Here is a 24,467-nt window from a genome sequence, read left to right as displayed (position 1 = left end):
TTTAAAACATTAATCAAAATGTCAACACAGCCACAATAGACAGCTAGCAAATTAAAACAACTGAACGTAAACAAAACGACTGCAGCGTGACAACAGGCGGTTCGCGCCACAGGCTTCTAGATATCAGCTACATAAAAATTTTGTATACGATATATACAAACTATCACTACTTGAATTATGTCGTACATTTTTTGGGCTTTAATTTGATACGTTTTACGATATTATACGTCAATATTTAGCAACAGGATGACCAATATTGGAAAGGCCGATCTAGTCGGCCCTTCGCAATTTTCGTCAATACCATCGGGCCGATTACATCGGCCCTTGGCACTATGCGGAAACGTTGCTAGGCCGATTAAATCGGCCCTTGGCACTCAAAGGGTTAAATTAGGCCATACAAATATTTATTTAAACATTTTTTAAATACATTTTTCAAAAAGAATTTCTCAAATTTGGGGGGGGAATCAATCATGCCTGTCAAATTAAGTTATTGTGAGAAAAATGTAAATGTGAGATAGCCATTTTGTGTTAAGTTTCATACAGTTTCAGAAAACATAAACTTTATACACATATATAGAAACCATTATAAAGCTATAAAACAAAAAACGGTTATACACATAAATTATGAAAATCGGGTTTATACGTAAAAGTTTGGTAATACAATTTTTGCTAATACAATTCTACATGAATATATGTTATATGCATATTTTCTTACTCAATATAAAATGAACTATACAGCAACAATGAAATAAGTTTCATAACTCATTTTTTGAAAAGTATAAAAAGTTACTTTTTCTCAGTATTCAAAAATTTTACAAAAATGATCATACAGCAAATTGTAAGATATTTTTGAAAGTTTGAACTATATCAAAATTTATAGTTTATAACGGATGTTTTGTAGTTTTAGAAAACCATAAACTATATCTAAATATATGAAATAATACCAAATTTACTAAAGAAAATGTGATAATGCGCACCAGTTAGAAAAATTCAAATCCACAACAGGCACAGTGTTACTAAATTAGCTAATCTTTATTTATATCAGCCTGAACATTGCTGAATTAGAATGAATAGTAATATAATCGTGGATAATATAAAAGTGGAAAACAATAAAAAACTATGTAAAATGAGTTTTACCCAAACAAACTCCAATATCTTACTCAGAGCCGATCATTTATCAGATTTCAGTAAAAAGATATTTCTTTATTCTAAAATATATGTATTTGCCCTATTACAATATCCAACAACACACTACACATTAATACGACACTAAAAAACGAATAAAACTACTAACGTAAAAGTAAACAACACCAGCAAGACAGCGTTCACATCAAACAGCTGACATTTTCATTTACGTTTGGAATAATCAACTTGTTACGTCACAACCATAGTAGCAAAGAGGAATAAAACTTTAGTTTTCATTAGCATTTTTCTTCCCGAATCCAATGGTGCATGAATCAAATCGATATGTTACCGCAGTATTTTATAAGAAGTGATTATGTGAGGGAATGTTTGATTGACAAAATTGTGTCGGTTAACACTACAGAAACGTCACAAGGCGACAAAATTTTGTCGTTTAACACTTCCAGGGTTAAGTTATGCATGTATGGTTTTTTATAAACAAAATACAACAAAAACGTGTTTTAATCTGCGTACTACCGATCTGCAAATAGACACAGCAGACTCGTGGAAATGCACAACAATAGTTTTAGGAAATACTAACCGCAAGCAATATATTATTTAATAAAGATAATTTGTTAATTAGGTTATCAATTTTCAGGTTTTAAAGTACAATAAAAATAAAGTTTTCATGATCTGTAATTTGTAATGCTGATCAGCTGTCATCCGAAAATAAACAGCAGACTCACAGTGCTGCGCAAACATAAATATGAAAAATACTAACTTCAAGCAAATTATTGTTAACAAAAGTTAGAAAATTTTTAATTAGGTTATTTATTTATGGTTTTGTAAATTCAAAATATGGCAAAAACACGTTTTAGCGATCTTAGGTAATTTGTGTACTGTTGATCAGTTAATAATTAATGACTTAGCAGATCTCTGTAGGTTCAAATGTTCTTTGTTTAAGATTCGGTGGATTCAAGATTCGGGATTTGGTTTAGGCCTATCACTACTTTCAATTGTAGTATCACTAGATAAAGGAATACAACATTTTCCAATATATAATTTTTTATATAAAATTATAAATTATATAATAATTAATAAAAAATTATATATTGGAAAATGTTGTATTCCTTTATCTAGTGATACTACAATTACTCGTTTTTCCAATGCTCCAAGATTCTACACTACTTTCAATATTGATTCACACTATTCAATATAAAATATAATAGAAACAATACAACAATTTTTTTGCTCTGCCAGTCAAGAAGGCTGTTATTTTAAAAAAACAAAATGGTATTTTTGTGTCGATTTACCTTATAGAATAAATTAAATTATAGAAAACATTATATATAATGCATAATATTTGAACACGCATTTTGTATTTAAAACAATTTTTTTAATTGTCATATGCTTAAAAATGGCCTAGCAAAGTGATTTAGTTAGTACTTGGAAGGTGAAGGCCTCGCTGTCTACTCCCATGACCATTTTTGTCCCTAGGCACTTCTGCACCAACAAGTAGATTCACTTTTTAATTATGACTTTTTATTTTCTCATACTACCTACTCTTGCTCCCATGGTTATAAATATCCAAATTGGTATTTGGCCTCATTAACTAACTACCTCCATCTCTCCCGGTCTATAGCAATTCATAATAATTTATTCTTATTAATTGGAAAAATGATCAAGTAAGTATTAAAATTAATTACTTTCCTATTTTTAAGGTGTAAAGGATTAAAAATGTTTGTCAATATTTGCCTTAAATTACAATAAATTATTATAAATCCCCACATAAAGTCTAATTTCAAGATAAAACTAGACATTTTCAATGTCTCACACTTTTTCTGATTTAAAATTGTGCAAGAAATATCTTAGGAATTGCATGTTTGTCCATATATAAATACTATGTAGATTTTGTTAAATTACCTTTCATAAAAAAATAAATAAATCTCCTGGAATAATTTTTATTTAATTGTAACAAAAAGATCTTTTTTGTCTTTATCTTGCATAATTGGTATGCAGTGTAATCTCCTCCCTCTTGCTAGTTTTTTTATAAAATTGAATGTTGGAATAGAAAGTTTGGGGAATATTATAATTCTTAATGGAATGTACTTTTTAACGTGCTTAACAGTTTTTGGTTTTTTAATTTAAAATTTACAATTTAGAATCTATCCCATGTGAAAATTGATACATCATTCATTAGAATGGAAGCAACATCTTTGAAATAAACTAAAAACATTTATCATATTTTGCTCTCTACATAAAAAAAGTTCAAAATTAAATTAGGATCATGTAAAATTTAATGGTTTAATGAATTTAAAGTTGTTTTCAAAGCATAACTACTTGTTACAAGAATTTCTTGCAATGTCTGAGAAATCCACAATAGAAAAGATCATTAATGAACTGTACACATTTTCAGAAAGAATGGTTAGATCAGTTTGAAAAGGCTAAAAAAGCAAAAAGCAATCAAGATCATCCAAAGCGTGAAGCTTTGTCTACATCAGACCAGCATTTCTTGGTGCCAGCAGATTCTATTGATTCATCATCAAATCGTAAGTTTTATTTATTCTTATTAATACTAGATTTACTATACAACCAGTTAATGGTTATTTGAGGAGTTGTGGAGATCTCCCAACCACTTTCATATCAAAAATCATGTTTTAATTATATAAATTATATTATATATTATTATTATAATAAATATTATTTTAATTCAAAATCCATTCATGTGTTGTGTAAAGCTGAGATTCAGGCGGTAAATTTTCATACATTGATATTTATGATCAACAAAGGTGTGCAAAATTATGTTATACAAATTTAGAAGAATATCCAAAAACTGTGTAAGAATATTTGTGAGCTCCTGAAGTTTTTGTTCTGAAAACAATTTAGTGATATTCTAACAACAAATAAGAGTATTCTATGCAATTTGTTTACTCCAAAACACAGCAGTACGTGTCTAACTTTGTCTTTACTTCTATATTGTTTTAAATACCAATAAAAATAAATAACTATCTTTACTTTCTTTTTATTTAGTAATTACTTGTATTCAAAATAACATGCATACATCTATATGGTTTTATAATCATTTTATTTAAGATATTGACAAATATTAAAATGAACAGGTTGGCTGTACGTTTTATCTGTATGAATATTGATATTAACTTACTTAAATAGAAAAAATATTTTTCTTAGACCAGGAGTTCAAATTCAAATTCAAATTCAAATTCAAATATCTTTATTACATGAACATTAAGTACAGTAATTTTGTCAAGTTTTACAATAGAATATAAAGTAAGATATACATATACATATAGAGAGAGAGTTTATACAGCTTCTTTGAACTCTTCTATGTTGTAGATTGTCTTCTTAAGAAGGAAATTTTTTTAAGTGGTTCCTTTAGTACATTTCCAGTTAGACTTTGTAAGTTCTCCGGTAGTAGATTTCTAAATTTTCTTTCCTGCATAGGATGGTTTTTTTCCTCAAAAAGTGCTGTTCTATGCTGAGGCAGTATATATCTAGAGGCGTGGCGGGTAGGGTAGTTGTGGACATCTCCAAGGGTTTGCAGATTGAGTCGGGAAACATGTATGATAGATTCATAAATATAAAGAGCTGGTACAGTGAGTATCCCCAGAGTTTGGAATGCTTCTCTGCAGCTTTGTTGAGGCTCAAGATTGGCAAGGGATCTAATTGCTCTTTTTTGCAGTTTCAGAATCTTATTCAGATTTCCATTAGAAGTAAACCCCAGATGATTTAAGCCATATCTTATATGAGACTCAACAAGCGCATAGTACGCAGCCTTAGCTGCTGCTTGAGTACAAACTGTTTTTATACGTTTCATAACGTAAATTCCAGTGCATATCTTGTTGGAGATAGTGTTTACATGTTCAGTCCACGAAAGTCCACTGTCAAGTGTTAAGCCCAGAAATTTTGACTTGGTTGAGGACAGTTATATCTGGGACATCTGCAGGTATTCCTTTTTTCTTGCTAAAGTGCACTTGTGTTGTCTTTTTCAGTATTTAATGCCAGGTCAATTTGATACACTATACTTAACAGCTCCTTGTAAAGCTGTTAGTGAGTTAGTAGATAGTTCTTCCGTAGAGTCATTTTTAACAAGGAGTGTAGTGTCATCTGCATACATTATACAGTCAGTACTATAGTTTTCAATAAAAGCTGGTAAGTCATTGGTGAATAGTATAAAAAGTATGGGGCCGAGCACGGATCCTTGAGGGACTCCTCTTGTTAGTGGTTTTTGAGTTGATATATATGAGCTAGTAAGGCCAGATTTGGTATCCTGGACCTCCACAACTTGAGATCTTCCTTGTAAGTAGCTTATGAACCACATGTTCTCTTTACCTCTTATACCAAGAGTTTTGAGCTTTTCGGAAATAAGATCGTGTCCCAGGCAGTCGAAGGCCTTGCTGTAGTCAATGAAAAGATCTGTTACATACTTTTCTTCATCAATACTGTCAATAATTGATTCAACCAGGCTTATGATTGCAGAAATTGTAGATTTGCCCTTTTGAAATCCATGCTGGTTATCTGCTATTAAATTATGGTGTTTAAGGTAACCATCAGCCTGTTTCAGCACAAGTTTCCTCTATAACTTTTGAGAAAGTCGATATCAGTGAGATGGGCCTATAGTTTTGGGGCTCTGATTTTAGTCCTTTTTTGTGCTTTGCATAGACTTTAGAAACTTTGAGCTTTGTAGGGAAGTGGCCTTGGGCAAAAGACTTGTTGACTATGGCTGCGAGAGGATGGGAGATTTCTTGCGCACAGTATTTAACAATTTTTGAAGAGTATTCATCTAAACCACTGGATGATTTATTTTTAAGATTCTGAATTACCTTTTGTACTTCTATCCAGGTTGTAGGTGTTAGTTTAAATGATCGTATCGGAGGAGTGTGTAGGAGATTCTGGTCCTCATCTATTCTGTCAGTTGGTAGTAAATTATTTTGTTTCTATTGTGATATCTGCTATTTGGGTGAAATAGGTGTTGAGGTTTTCAGCTACTTCCTCTGGGTCATCTATAGTTATATTGTAATGTTAAGCTTAGGGCATGTTTGACTAGTCTTATTGCTAAGTCTCTCACTATTTATAATACTCCATAGTGCTTTTGTTGTGTTGTCAGAGTTTTGTATATATTGAAGGTTAACTTGTTGACGCAGCAATTTTAGCTTTTGGTCATAAAATTTCTTTCTATTCACCATTTCTTCTTTGTCTCTAGTGTTTCCTGTTTGTTTCATAAATATTAAGAGCTTTTATATATGAGGCTTTCATCTCTGCACACTCTGAGTCGTAGTAATGTGATGGCTTACTGCCAACTCTGGTTTTGCTTTTCCTCTTTGGACAGGCGATGTCTAGGGCAATGCTGAGTATCTCGTTGAAGTTGTTGTAGGCTGTTTCTGCGTCTTCAGCATTGTTGACAATGTCCCAGTTCTTAATGGATAGTAAAGATTTGAGATTTTCCAGATTTTGTTTGCCTAGTTTGCGCTTAAGACTGATGGATGTATTTTTGTCATGAATAAAGTCCACACTACAAAGCTGGCCTGTATGATCAGAGAGACCAGTTTGTAAGATGGTTGCAGCAACTTTTTCTTCTGAGATACTAGTACATATGCAGTCTATAGAGGTGTTTGTTTCAGCTGTGACACGAGTTGCAGGGAGTGCAAGTCTTCTCATATTTTGCATGGTCAGTTCATCATTAAACATTACACTGCCAGGATTGTTACTTCTAAGACTGTCAATATTTATGTCACCCATTAGTAAGAACAATTTGTTATGAGCTTGGTTATGGTCTAGAATGTTAGATAAGGCGTCCAGGCTATTTCTTATGTTTCCTGCCGGGGGTCGGTATACTCCTAAAACATAGATTTGCTTCCCACTTAGCGTGATACGTATCAGTGCTGCCTCAAAGAGGAGTTCCTCACAGAAGTTATTTATTTCAATAGCCTCTGTGTTACTTGTAAAGATTGTCTTTACAGTAAATAGCTGTACCCCCTAGTCTATGCTGAGTTCTGCTAAATTCGGATATAAGAGTATAACCATGTAATTTTTGTATTAAGGATTTCATTTTGGCAAAGACCATGCTCAGTTAGAACTACAATGCTGGGGGATGTCTCATTAAGCAGGTGGTTGAGTCTATTTACTTTGCCAGATAGCCCTCTTATGTTTTGGTGCAGCACTGTCAGGCAGTGGTTTTCCCCTGCTGTGTATGACCTAAAAAAAGATTTCTCTTTGTCGGCAATAATTGGTGAGCCCTGGGCAGTTGGATTGTCAGAGCTCGCTGGTGGTCTCGTTGTAGAAGGGAGTATGGGGAGTGGAGAGTTTGTTGTGATATAATATAATAATAGATATAATAGTTCTAATTTATTATACTTCATGTTGTCTTATTATTAATTCAATTGTTTTCATTCTTTGTTGGGTTGTGACATAAATAAAACCTAAGTAAAAACAAAATTCAAACATTTAAACAACTATTTAGAACATTATTAAAATTTATTCACTATTGTTTCCTTGTAAATTCTATTCAGATTTTATTTTAGAATCCATGCATTAAACAGTCATACTTTGTCCATATGTACTGTATTTATTTTTCAATATGTAATAGTTTTAAGTAAAAATATTTTCAGAAATGTTTTGCAATATTTTAAGTGGTTAATTACACAAATTGTATATCAAAATAGGCACCTGGTCCATTTCAATCTGTGTTTGTTTTGTAAGGAATGAAATAAGAATGGTCAATCACACAGTATGGTATATGGCAACTTATAAAATTATATTAAGAAATAGCTTTTTTTACTGATAATGATTATAGAACTATTGTTAAGTTATTGATGATACTAACTTGTAAATGTCAGAAAAATCTTGGGCCTCATTTAGGTATGTTTCAATTCCTATGTCACATCATAATATTTTGGAAGTGACAAAATTTAGTTAACAATTCTCAATGTTATTTAGCAATTGATATAAATGATTTATTCAGTTTTACAATTTGTGGGTTGGTATTAATTTCAGCATTTGGCGAACCAGAGGAAGGAGAAAATGTAGAAGAAAATGTTGAATGGCTGAGAGAGGTTTCAGAGGACCTTGATGTTTACATTGCTCAAAGACATTTTGAGGAAGCTCATTCCCTAATAGAAAAAACAAGAGAATGCTTAGATAAAGCTCCAAGTTTACCTGCAAATATTGAGATTAGGTTTGTATATTTTTTTTAACAGATCGTTCCCTAATCAAAAGAAATAAATATTAGGTTTGTAAGGCTTAATTAGGAGTTCTGACATTAATAAAGAAATAGTCACACTCACCTGTACCCATTTTAATTTTCATCCCATTACTTAGTGTACAAAGAAGTATGTGTTAACGCCCAGTTTTAATAATAATAAAGAATTTTGTTTTTCAGTTTAATTATAAGTTTTCCAAGAACTTATTCCGGAGCACTGTGCTGTTTACTAGACACACAAGTGTAGATACACAACACAGAGACATGGCTGTTTCCGGCAAGCAGAGATGAAATGTTCTCTACCAAAGCGCAGTCTTATTTCACTTTCTGCTTTGTAATGTATAAATTAATAACAAAGCATAGTAGAAAACAGAGGGATATAAATTTAAAAGATTTTAAAACAAACTACATGTAAAGAAGTTTTACAATATCTCTAGCATTTAGAGGGGGAGGGGAGGATCTGGACCCTCTGGATTTCTCCCTTATCTACTCATAAGTACTCCTATTTATAAGAAACTCTACATTGATAATTAATTATAGACCATTAGTATTAACAGTTATTCACATTTTTCACAATTCATTAGCAATGGGACAATAAAATCCATGTTTGAAGTTTATTTTTGGGTTGTAGGTGGTAGGTAGACAAATGCAGACGTATGGTGACCTGTATTCTGTAGTTCAGTTTTAATGATTAGTGTTGTGTATAGTTTTTTATTAATACTCTCCCAGAACCATCTCTTTTATGTACATTATCTGAACCATTTTATAAATACCTAAAAGTGAGTTATGTAATTTCCAGTCCGGAAAATAATGAATTAATATTCCAATCCACACTATAACATTATTTATTACATGTATCTATTAACAATATATATATCGTCATTTAAATTTAACATATTTTTAAAAGGTCCACATGTGTATATCTAATTGGCTTGGCAGCAACTCAAGCCTACGCACAGGCTTTCTACAGGCCCATGTAGGCTTATTTCCTAGGTCACTAATATTTTTTATAGATTCCTTAATTGTATGTTATTAAATAACTTATAATTACTGCTTAATTTTTACATTGTTACTCTTTGTTTATGTTTTAAGGAGTTTGAGTTTCAGTTTGTACACTATTTCATGTACTGAAATTGGAAATAAATTATGATTCAATTCAATTCAATAATTGTTTATTATTTATTTAGAGGTTAATGTACACTGAAGATGGTTAAAAACCGAAACACGTGTATGTCAATAAAAAGATTTTTAAAAGGGTTTTAGTTACTTTCATTACATTACTATATATATAGTTTTAGTTATATATATAGAAAACAGTATATGGACACAAATATAATTTTATTATCAGTAGTCTGCAGCATTCCCTACTGGACACATTCAATAGCACAGTCCTTATACACCTTCCAACTGCATTCAAGACACACTGGTTTTGAGCACCTTATGCACTTGTAGGCAGTTTTCCTCTCTTTTACTGTTGGACAGGATGCACAAGTCTTTCCTTTCTCCATTTTGTCATCAGGAACTTGTGGTCTTACTGCTGCCTCGTTGTTCCCCAGAATCTTTTACGTCACGCCTCAAATTAGGGATCCGCAGTCTTCTTTCAAAATGAGGCTTGATAAAATTCTCTCCCAATGCCTTGGGAAACTTGAATCTTGTAATCACTGGACAATCAGAATAGCTGAGGAAATTAAGGTCAACTAAAATCAGGGTTGTTTGTTTGTACACCACTACTCATGCCTGTTTGTCCTGGATCCATTTTTTACACTCTAAACTAATTATAAAAAACAAATTAGGTACAGTATAAAAAATATATAAACGTCTGTTGTGATTTCTGACAGGTGTGCAACAACACTTTGGTATGATTTGTTTATTTTAACCTAGTTTGTAATTATGTGTTAGATTAGTTATTTACCTGAAGAAGAGATCAGATTGCAGATCTCAAAACGTAGTGTTACTGATTTTTTGTTTCATGTAACAATGGCAAATTTGTGGAAAAATCCTGTTTCCTTCAATAAAATCCATGTTTCTGAAGTGAAATATTTATAAAATCCAGTTTCAAACTTTATCTTCATGTTAAAAGAGGAGTCTCAGATATGCAGCCGGTAGTGAACTAGTATGCCCTCTTAACAAGACTAAATAAACATAACTTACGAACAACTTGTGCAATTTTCATGTTTAAAAATTATAAGTTCTTAAACCCGATAAATGATTTATTATAACTACCAACTTGTGTTTTTTGTTTCATATTTTAGAATCATCTTTTTTCTCTTAGTTGACTTATATATTATGTAACTTCTGTACTATAGATCCGGTGTAAATAACTTCATGTGAATAAAAATAAAATTGTAATGTTATATTTATGAATTTAAAATTGTTTTGTTTCTTAAATTACTAAATACAATGGTGATAAATTTGAATACTTAGAGGCAAAACTGAGTAATTAAAATATTTTTTAGTTAATGTACTGTGTTTCCTGATAGTTGCTCAGCTTCTTTATGAAAAAATCAGACAAACATTTATTATGAGAGGTGTATATAATTTTACAATAATTAATAAAATAAGTAAATAAAATCAATAAGGCGTATCACCAGCTAAGTCCAAAACTTCAAGAGACAAAATTCTGTGCCAACCACAATAGACATTTTGTTCCAATGTTGATTATATTGCAAAATAGATAGTAAAATACAATATTAAAAATATTATGTTTTATTTTCCAGGCGTAAGCTAGATTTACGAGTAGCAAGCTTAATAAATGCTCTTACGGCTGAACTTACAGTATCATCAGAAAAAAGCTTTCAGGGTGGGTTGCGAGCAGCTAGACGATCTGTTCGTCTTTTAAATTTACTAGGAAGATCAACTCAGGTAACTAGTATACTCATATATCTGTATTGTATTAATAGTTGATTGTGAAAGAAGAACTGTTAACAGTGTTTCCAATTTTATCTAAAAGGGAAATTATAAAATTCAATTAAAATCGTTGAATCTTCTTTATGATGAAGTTTTTAATGCTTTGAGAAATATAAGGCACTGATATAATCATCAGCGTAGGCATGAATCAGCACAAATCTGGATGACAACTTTTATGTCCTTTAGAGATATTTAAGTGCTAAAACCTAATACTTCATTTATTAAATTAATTAATTAGAGTATTCAACAATTTCTACAAAGTTATATTTCATACAACACCATATAACATATTAATAATTGAGTTCTAACCTTTGACATTGTACATTTAGGGATCACAATTTAGTTATTTGTATTTTCTAGTAACTATTGTACAAAGAAATCATAAAATAATCTAATTAACTAAATTTACTACAGAAATTAAAAGAAGTGCTTTGTTAAAAATCATATGATAATGTCAATTAATTCTTTGAAGACATTATATATAACAACAACGAATAATAAAAATATATCTTTTTAAAAAAATTATAAAATGGGTTTAAGCCTTGGATTTAATATTAATGTTTGTTATGTTTTATAACATTTTAATATCAGTACAATATGTATCAAAAGTAATGTTTTAGAATAAGCTTTAGTTATTTAGTTTTAATCATTGACCATGTACCATTTTTATTACACTGTGATAACAGAAAACATATTGTCTATGAACTGTACATGATTATTTTACATGTAGGCTTGTGACCTGTTTCTCCAACTCTGTACAAGCATTCTGAAAGCACAACTAAAAAGAGTGAAAAGAGAAGGTGCTACAGTAACGTATGTCAAGCGATTGGGGGGAATATTTTTCTCCAATCTTGCGGACATGACAAGAGAGTTTTATGGTCGTGCCTTTCCCAACTCACCGTCATCAGCCTCAGGTACAACTTGTTTTGAATATTTACTCAAGAAAACATACCAAGTTTAGTTACAATAAATTGGGAAGTGTATTTTTATTTGGTTGTTTTTGTATTGCTAATGTTCCGTCACTATTATGTTATTATTTACCCAGCAGGGATCACTTCTGGCTGGTTTATACCTTCCAGTTGAACCCACCATTGGGTACAGCAAAAACTGATGTGTCACTTACATCTGGGCAACCCTATGAATGTCTAGGAGCGGCAAGTCGAGATTCACTAACCGCAAATTTCGAGATTCTGGGGTTCATGGGAAATTCGATAGGTCTAGTCTACTGTGGGAGATAACTGTTGGAGTTGGAGGGGTTTTTTCCCTAACCTCAGAGGTTCTTGCTAACCTCAACAAGGGTGTGCTACCCCCTGCCTACTTTGACTGGAGAGGCTGGTTCAGAGCTGGCCTCCCCTTCTTCCGGGGAGACATGGCTTTGAGATGTAGTGCCCTAATTCTTCCTCATGGATCTCGATAGGAGGCTACTCCCTAACCTTACCCATCCTATCATATCATTTGTTAAAATGTCATTTTATAGTAACCACTTGCTTACATATTTATTTTGTATGCATTTTCTTGTTGCCATCATAGTTGTTCCCAAGACCAATTTTAAAATATTTGCTTAGGCTCAAGCAAATTTCATGGAGTGACATGCAACATCATCTAAGTGTTTCTCATACAGAAATGAAACTTCACAGAAAATTTCAAGTCTATAGGACAGTTTGTTTACGAGATACTGTGCAGACAGACAAACAGACAGAAATGTAATTTTTTCCAGCCCTTCAAGTGATTGGTCGAACGTTAGTGTAACGTTTGTTTTCTTTTGCATTTTCTTATTTTTTTATTTCTTAATATCTGTTACTTTCATAGCTGTAGTAATACAAAATATTTTGCACTTATCTCATAAGTATTTGAATTTTCCACAGTTGAAGTTTTACCTTTTACATGTTATCTGATGTGTTTGTTGTATTATAATATGACCTAGCATATGAGAGAATAAAAACATAATGGTGATTTAATTATTTTATTTTACATATTTGCCCAAACAATGTGTTTACAAATAACTTGAGATTGACAATAATGAAAATAATCCAGTTCAGCAACCATTATTACACATAGAATTAATGTTTTACAAAACTAAAGAAATAATATGATAAAAATAGATGCTTTGTTTTACAAAATTGTTCATTAAAAACAAATTTGAATCTAATACAAACTTTACTACAGATGTTTCATGTGTTTTTATATAACATTAAACTCATAGCTTATTTCATTAAATGTAAAAATACTTCAAAAATAAAAAAATTAAGTTTTGACAAATTTTTATCAAATCCCTATTTTTCCATTTTTTAATTAAATCCATACGGGAGGCTAGTTGCAGAAATATTAATAAGGCAATGGGTTAAACACATTATAGCTTTAGTTTTAATATTTAATCTGTAATACCAAATCATTTGCAGTGTTTGTTGTGTGGGCTAGTCAGGAGCTCTCTCACTTCACGTCTCATCTAATCAAACAAATCTTCATGCCTCAGGCTTCAATAACATCTCTGGCTGAATGTGTGCAAACTGTCAGATCCCAGTGTGAACAGGTAAATTGCATTTAAATTTCCGAATTAAGGTCTTACTGAACAATCTTATATTAGAACAAATTAGAATAAAAATAAAGTTGCCTAAAGGGATTCTATCCTGGATCACTAGAGTGAAATGAGAAACACAGGTAAAATTGAACAGTGGTTTGGTTTAGTAATTAAATAGAATAATGATTGTCTATGTACAGTATATAGTCCATGGCTATAGTTGTTGGTGTGTGATGTGAATTATAACAAGAGGGTCTGGTGTAGCTTGTAAGCTTGGGATAGACCAGTGCTACCATTTGTGGACAGCTCAGTTCTATCATCAGACATTGTATGAATAACCAGCTGTAGTGTGCTCAATAGTTATATACATAGCATTTTTAAGGGAATTATAAGGAGCAGGAGGCTTAGAATCGTTTCCCAAGAGCCTGTAAAATTTTTCACTGTCCATGGCTATAGTTGTCAATGTATAGTGAGAATGATTACATGAGCCTGGGAATTGTTTAACCAATGCCACGTAAAGGCTTTCACCGCTCAAGGCTGTAGTTATTGGTGTGTAGTGTGAATAATTACAGGAGGCGAGAATTGTTTAATTCATGTCCTGTAAAGGCTTTCACCTTTTTTTGGCTATAGTTATCGATGTGTAGTGTTAATGATTACAAGAGGCTGGGAATTGTTTAACCAATTTCATGTAAAGGCTTTTACCATCCATGGCTATAGTTGTCGATGTGTAGTGTGAATGATTAGAAGAGATTGGGAATTTTTCAACCAATTTCATGTAAAGGCTTTTACCATCCATGGCTATAGTTGTCGATGTGTAGTGTTAATGATTACAAGAGGCTGGGAATTGTTTAACCAATTTCATGTAAAGGCTTTTACCATCCATGGCTATAGTTGTCGATGTGTAGTGTGAATGATTAGAAGAGATTGGGAATTTTTCAACCAATTTCATGTAAAGGCTTTTACCATCCATGGCTATAGTTGTCGATGTTTAGTGTGAATGATTAGAAGAGGCTGGGAATTGTTTAACCAATGTCATGTAAAGGCTTTTACTATCCATGGCTATAGTTGTCTATGTGTAGTGTGAATGATTACAAGAGGCTGGGAATTGTTTAACCAATGTCATGTAAAGGCTTTTACCGTCCATGACTATAGTTTTTGATGTGTAGTGTGAATGATTGCAAGAGGCTTGGAATTGTTTAATCAATTTCATGTAAAGGCTTTTGCCGTCCATGGCTATAGTTGTCGATGTGTAGTGTGAATGATTACAAGAGGCTTGGAATTGTTTAACCAATGTCATTTAAAGGCTTTCCCTTTTCTGGCTATAGTTGTCAATGTGTAATATGAACGATTACATGAGGCTGAGAATTATTTAACCCAGTGTCCTGTAAAGGCTTTTACCGTCCATGGCTATAGTTGTCGATGTGTAATGTGAACGATTACATGAGGCTGAGAATTGTTTAACCAATGTCATGTAAAGGCTTTCCCTTTTCTGGCTATAGTTGTCAATGTCTAATGCGAATCATAAGAGATGGAGTTCTTTAACCAAGGTCCTTTATAGGCTTTCACCATTCTTGGCTATAGTTGTCAATGTGTACTGGAAATGATTATATGGGACTGGGAATTGTTTAATTCATGTCCTGTAAAGGCTTTCACCTTTTTTGGCTATAGTTATCGATGTGTAGTGTGAATGATCACATGAGGCTAGGAATTGTTTAACCCAATGTCCTGTAAAGGTTTTTACCTCTCTTGGTTATAGTTTTCTATGTGTAATGTGAATGATTACATGAGGCTAGGAATTGTGTAACCCAATATCCGGTATTGGGCTTCTCCTTTCTTGGATATAGTTGTTGATGTGTAATGTGAATGATTATATTAAGCTGGGAATTGTTTAACTCAATGTTCTGTAAAGGTTTTCACTCTTCTTGGCTATAATTGTCGTTGGGTAATGCCATAACAAGACCCTCTGAGTTGATTAACCCAAGGCCCTGTAAAGACTTTCAGTGTTCTTGGATATACTTGTTGATGTGTAGTGTGAATGATAATGACAAGAGGTTCTGTTGTAGCTGTGTGAGCTTGGGATGGACCTGTGTTACCAGCTGGATGGACAACTCAGCACTGCCATCACCCGCTGCCTGGTGGAGGCACGAGATAAACTAGTGGAAGCTGTTAAGTTACGATGTGCAGAGGACAACTGGAGGCGGCTCAATCTGCATTCAGTGTCAGCTGTTCAGAAACTACAGAGTGAACTCTCAGAGAGTGGTGTTACCATAACAAAATATGTTACAGGTAACTTTAAGAATACAAGTTTAGTTCTTTCATAGAATTCGTAGTTCATTTATGATGAAGGTTCAGAAAGCTGCAGGGTTGTTCATGTCAAATCAACAAAGGTAAAACAGTCCTCTGTCAGATTTGTACTAGATTGAATATGGTGTTTATATCATGTCAATCAGTTTTGAGTTAAGAATTTTCTAAATTTTGATAAATGCATGTTGTTATAAAGCATTTTTTACTAAAAACATGTATGAATAACATAATATATAAGAACAAGTATAATTAAAAATTATTAAGTACTTTTTGCGATTTTTATAAAATATTTCAAAATCAGGAAGATTACTTCTCGATGAAAATTATCCACTTAACAGTAAATAACAAGTTAATATTTAAATTTACTTCAAAATGTATTTACTTAATAAATCATTTATATGTTACATTAATATAGTAATCACATTTTAAAATGCTAAACTTATTTGAAATTTTAATTGTTGTATTATTAATTATGTATTCTTAAGTGGCACAATTTAACTATTTATTGTGATGTTAAGGTGATTTTTGGTTGGAGTTAACTGCAAACACAGTAGCATTTACAAAACTGTACTTGTCTCTGGTGAATGACGGGTTACGTTTGGCCAACAGTGACATGGCATATACCCTGGACAGAGTGTTTTATGATGTCCTCAGTGCTCAGTTCAAACACTTAGTATCTTCCATCAAATCTGACAAACTTACAGCTCAGGTAATTGTTATCACTTAATTGTTTATTTATAGAGTTTTCAACATTTGTTATATAGCCTACTTGTGAAATAGGGACTAAAATACTGCTTTTCTACATAATTGCCATACAAATTCAGGTACTTATCACAGCAGTGGACAAGTTTTGAAATTCCTGTCATAGAATTCTGCCACCTGTGGTCTCTGCCATTCAGTGACACGTACCTGGAGCTCCTAATCATTGTCAAAACGCTGGATTGCTAGCCAGGTCTTCATTTTCAGGAGCAAGTGAAAATCATTTGGATCAAAATCACAACTGTTGGAGGGATAAGGTAAAACTTCCCAGTTAAAGTTCTTGGGTACTGTCTATCATGTGAGGTCGGGCATTGTCGTGTAAGAGCTAAATTTTTGATGACAATTATCCTTGGCACTTCAGCTCTCCTAAGGTTTTGCAATGTTTGGCAGTACCGCTCAGAGTTTATTGTTGCACCACACTCAAGAAAATCAATAAGTATAAGTAATAAAATCATTTTAAAACTGAATATATCATTACTGCTAGAACATTTAGTCATTACATTGTTCCCTACACTTCACACAGTTCATAATGAATTTCTTTTGGTTTTAAGTTTTTTGCCAACAAGATCATTATACAATATAACATATTACATTTGTAGCATTGGTTTTGGTTAAAGTAAATTTTTTTTTAAATATATGTAGAGTTGACCTAGAATACTGTGCCATTAAAGTGGGTTGTGTGCTACTTCTGAGATAAAACGCCTCTATTTTTTTTTTTCTCTCCTTTTTAGTCAAAACTGTATGTTCCTCTTCTTTCTAAATCTATCATCCTTTTTGGAATCTCTATATAGAGAAAACACTTTAGTGGATTTCATTTTTACCCACTGCAACTCGAAGGATGAAGCCATTGGTTAAGTCTGCAACTGCTTTCTTCCGAGCCTCTCAATCAAGTTCTTCCTTTGGTAGTAGTGGTTTGTTATTCCTTAGCATACTAAAATAATGACTGCATTATAGATTTTATAGAATTTAATAGCATAAGCAAACAGGGTAATGAGACAATGAGAACATTTCTTCATCTAGATCACACTGAGGGTAAACCAGACAATCTTTTGTAGTCTGTGTGTCTATGATGTTAAAACGATGTAAAGAGCTCAATTTGAACGTATTCATCATCAACACATTTTTGGATGTCTTCCAACGGGTATTGACTCCAGATTCCCAGAGTCAAGTCTGACAATGTCAGATTTCAGATGCTGCACTAAGCGGAATGTGAAATGGGGCTGAATTAAACATTCAAATTGAATCTCAGTGTGGTTGTGTTATGTAAAAGCAAACAACTATTGCATTATTATATCTAGGAAGAAAGTAAACGATTAAAATATAGGAAAGATGTAAGGATTGTTAAAATATATAATAACGTTCTTATATACATGAGATAAACAAAATTGTGCAATCAAATTACTAACATGGAACTTTTTTAATATAAAAATCAAGCGAAAAATAAACCATCTTCATAACAATAAATCCAATTCCTAATGCTATCAACCAATTAAATTAAAATTTCCCTTATAATTACAATCAACTTTTTGAAAGTGTTGCTAGAAATTACAGTGGTAACATTAATATTACCCTATACTAGATGATGTGTAATTTTTTTGGAGGTTTGATCTTTTTACCACTTTAAAGTACTCATTAGAAAAGCTAGGTATCTATTGCTATAAATGAAGAGCAGCTTAAAAAAACACATTTTGCCTAACATTTCAAAAAACTAAGCGACATATATAATTTTTTATTAGTATTTTTCATTGAGTCAATAATTTTGTATAGAACCTATCTATCAATGTTATAAAATGAATATTTTTATTTTTTTACAGCGCTCAGTAATTTTAAAAAATGCATCGTTTCTGTTGGACTGTTTGATACCTGTATGTGAGAAACGGTTCTACGAACATCTGAACACACCATCACAAAAGTTTCCTCAAATATGTCAAGAATATTCACCTTTGTTGACAGAGAGTGGTACAAAATTAACAAGTGTCACAGGATACATTTAAGGTATAGTAATATTGCAGTTTATGATAGTGTTATGATAATTATTAAATTAGTGTAAATCCTTTAAACATCATAGGACGTCAGACTTGCTTCAGTTTAGTTCCAGTAATTTAATAATTAATAATTTAGCATTTACGAGTGTGTATGGGATCTGAATTCGAATTGAGTACTATCTCGAGGGATGTTCTTTATTTCGTCAATTGTGCAAAGTGGCGCTATAGTCCACACTTCTAGCCTGGGGCATTTATGATCAGTATTTTTTGTATCAAATCATCCAACGTGATCTAAGCATGGGAATGTGCCAATCGGAAATACCCCTAGCCAGAAGTCTGGGCTACTTACTACTCAACACCACCCCGCACTTCTGTTGAAAAAAGAAAAACATCCCTCGATAGTACCTAACTTCAAGCTTAGATCACATAAGCACTACCATACAACAATGTAGACACACGACAATAATCAAAACTAATAGTATATTGTTGTTGTATTCACAGTCACTTCACTCGTTGAAATTTGTTTATCAACTATGTAATTATTATTATTCTTGTTTATAGTCATTTAACCTATGAAATCGCTTGACTTTTTTATCATTATCCTTAATAAAAACTATACGTCTTTATAATTAAAAATTACCAAATGCCCAACCAAAAGTTTCTGTAAATATTTAAAGAATTATTAGTAGAAAAGTATATAAATAAAAGTTACTTGCTATCAATGGGATACAACAAAAGCCCAGGAAGTGTGAATGTTTTGTCTATGGTGTTATGTTTCCCAGCCCACTAACTTGTCATTTTAGTTTCTTTTAAAATTTGTCATATACTTAAATTTCATTTTACAGGTTTGGTTACACCCTGTAACTTTTATTTAAAGCATATTTTCACTATTCTCTCCATTTATGAATACCATTATTACCAATGGTATGTAACATCTTCATTAAAGAAATTGGTAATTGAAATTCCATTTTTCTACCTAGGCAATTATCACAAAACTATGGGGGTTGCAGAAAAACATACAAGGCATTCTATTTTGACTTACTTTGAAAAATAATTATTTTTAGTGGTCTTTAAACTATTGCTTTATTATTTTTTAATTACAGTTGATTTTTATATAGGTCTGCACATTAATATTTCAATCGAACAGGGGTTGAAAAAAAGTACAAGTGAGCATATCAAATTATTTCATCCTTTGTTAATTGGGCTATATGTAAGCTGTACAAAATGTAAAAATCGAAAAAAAATATATTTTAGGCCGGTTCTGAATACTTTATTAAAGAATTTGTATTATAAATTGAATTACCATGTTAAATGTATTAGACTGCTCCAATGTATATTGACTGTAGTGACATGCTCACTCAAACTACTCCAAACCAGAACCAAATGGTCAGTGCTTATAAAATTGTTGTAATAATAATAAACATTTTACAATTTTATTATATCTGTTACAGATATTTAGCAGTTGATCCACACTTCTTACAACTATTGCTTGAACCTGATGTCGTTCCTTATGATGATTTAATATTTATTATGTATTTTACAATATAGTTTATTTGCTACATCTATCTCTATTTATTTTTACATATAATTTTTAATCTATAACGGATTTGAATAATAGTATTTACTACCTGGTAAATAAGAAATGTTCTACCATTCCTTATGCTTTCATTTATTGGTAATGCAAATTATTTTACTTTTTCCATTATATTATTGGAGACACTATATTGGAACCTTCACTCCGTTACAAGTGGTTACTTTTTTTGTCCTGACCTTATGGTTTGATTTAAATAAGTTGTATTTCCAGTCAGCTGATATTTGATAAAGTTTGATAATGTCTTTTGTTACGAGTAATTGGCTACTCTTTTTAAGTTTAAACAAAATAAGTTTCATTTGGTGTGGAATTAATGGTGGTTTGCTTGTTCAGCTCAAGCTTTCTTTAACAGCTGTGTTTAGTTTTTCTGTGTGCTTCAAATCAAGTGGTAAAGAAAAATATTTTGCCATTTTACAATACATAATTCTTCTGTTGGCTTACCATACTCTCAACAAGGATAAATACAAGGCTTTTCTTTCGTTTTTATTTCCACATTTTCATTTGCCAACAATGACTTGTTACAAATTTTGTGGTTCATCACTAATACTAATAAGAGTATAAATGTACAATACTAAAAACTGTTTTATAGATAGATAGTTAAAAGAAAGGAAAATAATTTTAATTAACTTTAACATCAAAATAAGTTAAGCTAAATACGATTAAACAAATGAAATAAATTAACATTAAAACCACACAGATAAAATGAAGAGAATCTCAACCATCCTATTGTTATAACACATAAACATGGTAAATGCCTGTATCTTTTAAAGTAATTTGTAGTCAAGCAAAAAGAAAAGGATGTAAAAGTTGCACCAAAAGTAACCTTGTGTCAGCTTCTGAGATGTACTGTGCAGGAAGTTTGTCACACATTGAGTAACCGGGTTACCAGTACTCATGTCTCATACATTTTATATTTCTAAACAAGTAACTGGTTTACTTATTATGCAACCAAATAATGTTTATAAAATCTATAAAATCAGTTAATGAAATTAGTTTACTTTGGAAGAACAAAAGAGGCAATTTATAAGTTTTGAGTATGTATATATGTACATAATTACCACCAGAAACTATAAAAGGGACCTTTTTTTATCTATTTGGCATTTTTGTCTAGTAAAATATATTATACTCTAGGGATATTAAATTGTTTATATGGAAAAAAACTATTAATTTGGTCAATAATATTTATCACGTGATCACACATGAATTGTGAAGAGTATTATTAGGAAGATTGCATCAGTTAGTGCAACTTTTTTATATAAGTATACTATGTTTTTATTTATATAAATGTATGTACTCCAAATAAAACATTATAAAAGTCAGTTGCATAAAACAATAAGTAAACATAATTGTACAGTAAAATAATTGTAATATTTTTTCTTTTTTTAGAAAGGAGAGGTTTGATCTCCTTTCAAGCCTTATTTTGACCATTTTCAGCAGCCAGTGACCTGAGCGAGGATCTCATTAAAATAGAATAAGGGGGAGAGTTTATACAGTATAAGGTCAAAAAGTGCTTGTATCAAAGTCTGGATTTGAACCCTTACCTACTTAGATCCTAAGTATGACACCTTATACCACATGGCCATTGGTCCCTCCAATTGACCTAATCTACGTGTTATATATTTTTACAAGTCTTATGGTTTTTTCATTAAAACCAAATTTTTAACTGAATAGTTTTATTGTACTGGAAGAGCTGAAATCATCTTGAAACATTTTATGGAATATCTTAATAAAGTTATTTTTAGAAAGTATACTATATGTTTTTATCAATGGAACTAGATTCAGTACCTAAGAAACAAGTATTGACTCACCTTTATGAACTTAATGTATACTTATTTGCAAGTGTCTTTTTAAGTATGTTCAAGCTAGAGTTTAATTATTTTATTGTCAGAATAATTTGTATGTACATATCATTGTAATCATATAGTTAATATATTTAAATCATATTTATATTTTTCAAATGTAAAATAAAATTATTTAACATATACTACTCTGTTAATTTTCAATCCATATTAAAACTACTGTACATATTGTTCTGTACTGATATACAGTACGTATTAGGGAGAAAATTTATTTGTGTAAGAATGCATATTGTCACACGAAATATGCTTTTAGCTCATTTACATTTAACAAATAATTTCACAACTGATAAATAAAGACCCATCATTAATGCTTTAATATGCCAATAATTCCATTGTCTGAGAAGACAAATAGATAATATAATATACATCGTCAAGTGTTGGTTACATGAATGGAGCAAGCCAGGAATATTTTGTACACAATCACTAATAGGGTAGCAATGTTTTCTTTATTTTTAACCTCGAAGTGAATCTGAGATTAAAGTAATCTTGTGTTATTTGTACAATACTGTTCAATTTTTCTGTACAATATTTACATGCTCATACATAAACATATAAAAAAAAGTAAAAGTAAAGAATGTCTTATTTTACCAGGCGAAGTTAGGGCTAAGAAGCCCTCTCTAACACTTAACCTGGGGACCAATGGCTTAAAGGTGACTTCTGAACCACCACCAATGGCCGGGCAGGCGGGCTGCTTGCAAGGACAGAGGATCGCTCAGCAGTCACCCATCCAAGCAGCAGCCACACTCGACGTTGCTTGATCTGGTTATCTTGCGATAACCGCCGTACCCGCTACACTACGCCATTGGCAATACCGGGTATTTTAAAAGTCCCCCCTCCCCATAAACTTTTTAATGAATAGAAATAGAGTAATTTGCTCCAAGGGTTGTTTATATAACTAACTGAGGAGTTGTGTGATGTATGAAAATATTTTACTCCCCACCTCCCCCTCTCACAAACTGGGGTATTTTGGGGGTAAGTCAAAATTTTTAAATAGGAACTCCTTAGCAAATGACACCTCATTTTAAAGGTATTATAAAAAGAAAAATAATGACGCAAACTAGAGGTCTCTAATGTTACTCTACCAAATTTCGGGACCAATTAAAGTTTGAATTTTTGATAAAACCCCACAGTTTAAATTATGTTTAAAGTTATTTTAAGGCAGACAAAACATTCACTGGCTAGTTATTTTGAGAACTTGGGACACAAAATCATAAAACGAGTTATTACAAGAATCAACAAACATCAACAACCATGATTAACATTGCAATTTTTAGGTTTGATTTTGTCTGACCGAAGCTCATTAGGAAGTCCAGGCAATACCAACAGCTAGTTTTGCCATGTCATTGTTTACCAGTTAGTATGTGAGACACATTAAGACCACTTTGACAGTACAGGTAATTGGACTGAATGTGTCTCAAACCCGGTTTAAGACACCTGGTATAAGTCAGCCACTAATTTGCAGGCCTTTACACTAAACCAGAATCTAAAAGTCATATTAACCCCCTTTTTGATTAGTCAGCTAACCTCGTGAGTGGCATCTTCAGCACAAGTCATCCCAGCGACATGCAGTAGTATCATGTTACCATGTTATTGTCGTGGGTATGTATGGTTGGTGTTGATCTCTGGCCACAATGTCAGTACTGTTGTACATCGGTTTGAACCCATATAATATTTTTATTATTTGGGCAGTTCATTTTATTCATGCTGTAGACCTCTCATATATTAAGCAGTTACATCTTCCTCAAGTTTAATTGTACTAATGGCACTTTCCCCCATTAAACTTGCTACAAACTGCAAACCAGGAAGATAGACACACCTCTATGTCAAGGAGTGTTATTTTGAACTCTCTAAAAGGACCCAGGAACTCCCCACAATAATGCCTAGCAAGGACATTTACTGCCGCTGTACATTGTCAGAATATGCCCACCCTATCTTGGATGGACTGTGAAAAGAGTGAGTTTTCTCTATCTTCTTGCAATTCTTTATTGTTTAGTTTCAACCTCTTTCTATTTGTCTACATTTTCCTCTGCTCCACCCTCTAAATAGGTAGTGTTGTTAAATTTACAACTTTAAGTTTAATTTTTTTATAACATTCCATAATTATTTGAATAGTAAAAAAATGTTTGAATTACTTTTTTCTTACCACTCAACATTATGAAAGCTTGACTATAATTTTTGCAACATGTGTATTAAAAGATTAATATGT

The 24,467-nt window shown here is 31.9% G+C and overlaps 1 protein-coding gene across 2 annotated transcripts in view; it reads left to right on the top strand.

Annotated features, from left to right (window-relative positions):
• Positions 1-22,384, top strand: part of LOC124360416 (exocyst complex component 8) — a 45,004-nt gene extending 22,620 nt beyond the window's left edge. For both annotated transcript variants that reach the window (XM_046814033.1, XM_046814032.1), the window contains exons 7-15: positions 3,539-3,671; positions 8,134-8,314; positions 11,056-11,200; positions 11,976-12,159; positions 13,645-13,775; positions 15,827-16,049; positions 16,586-16,776; positions 18,641-18,821; positions 20,263-22,384. In XM_046814033.1, coding sequence (XP_046669989.1) covers positions 3,539-3,671; positions 8,134-8,314; positions 11,056-11,200; positions 11,976-12,159; positions 13,645-13,775; positions 15,827-16,049; positions 16,586-16,776; positions 18,641-18,820 — 1,368 coding nt within the window. In that variant the 3' untranslated portion in view covers position 18,821; positions 20,263-22,384. The remainder of the gene's footprint in view (positions 1-3,538; positions 3,672-8,133; positions 8,315-11,055; positions 11,201-11,975; positions 12,160-13,644; positions 13,776-15,826; positions 16,050-16,585; positions 16,777-18,640; positions 18,822-20,262) is intronic.
• The last annotated feature ends 2,083 nt before the right edge of the window (positions 22,385-24,467 follow it).

Source organism: Homalodisca vitripennis, chromosome 4 (genome assembly GCF_021130785.1).
Source record: "Homalodisca vitripennis isolate AUS2020 chromosome 4, UT_GWSS_2.1, whole genome shotgun sequence".
Lineage (NCBI taxonomy): Eukaryota > Metazoa > Arthropoda > Insecta > Hemiptera > Cicadellidae > Homalodisca > Homalodisca vitripennis.
Note: the sequence above shows the minus strand (reverse complement) of the source record. Positions and strands in the feature narration are given on the sequence as shown.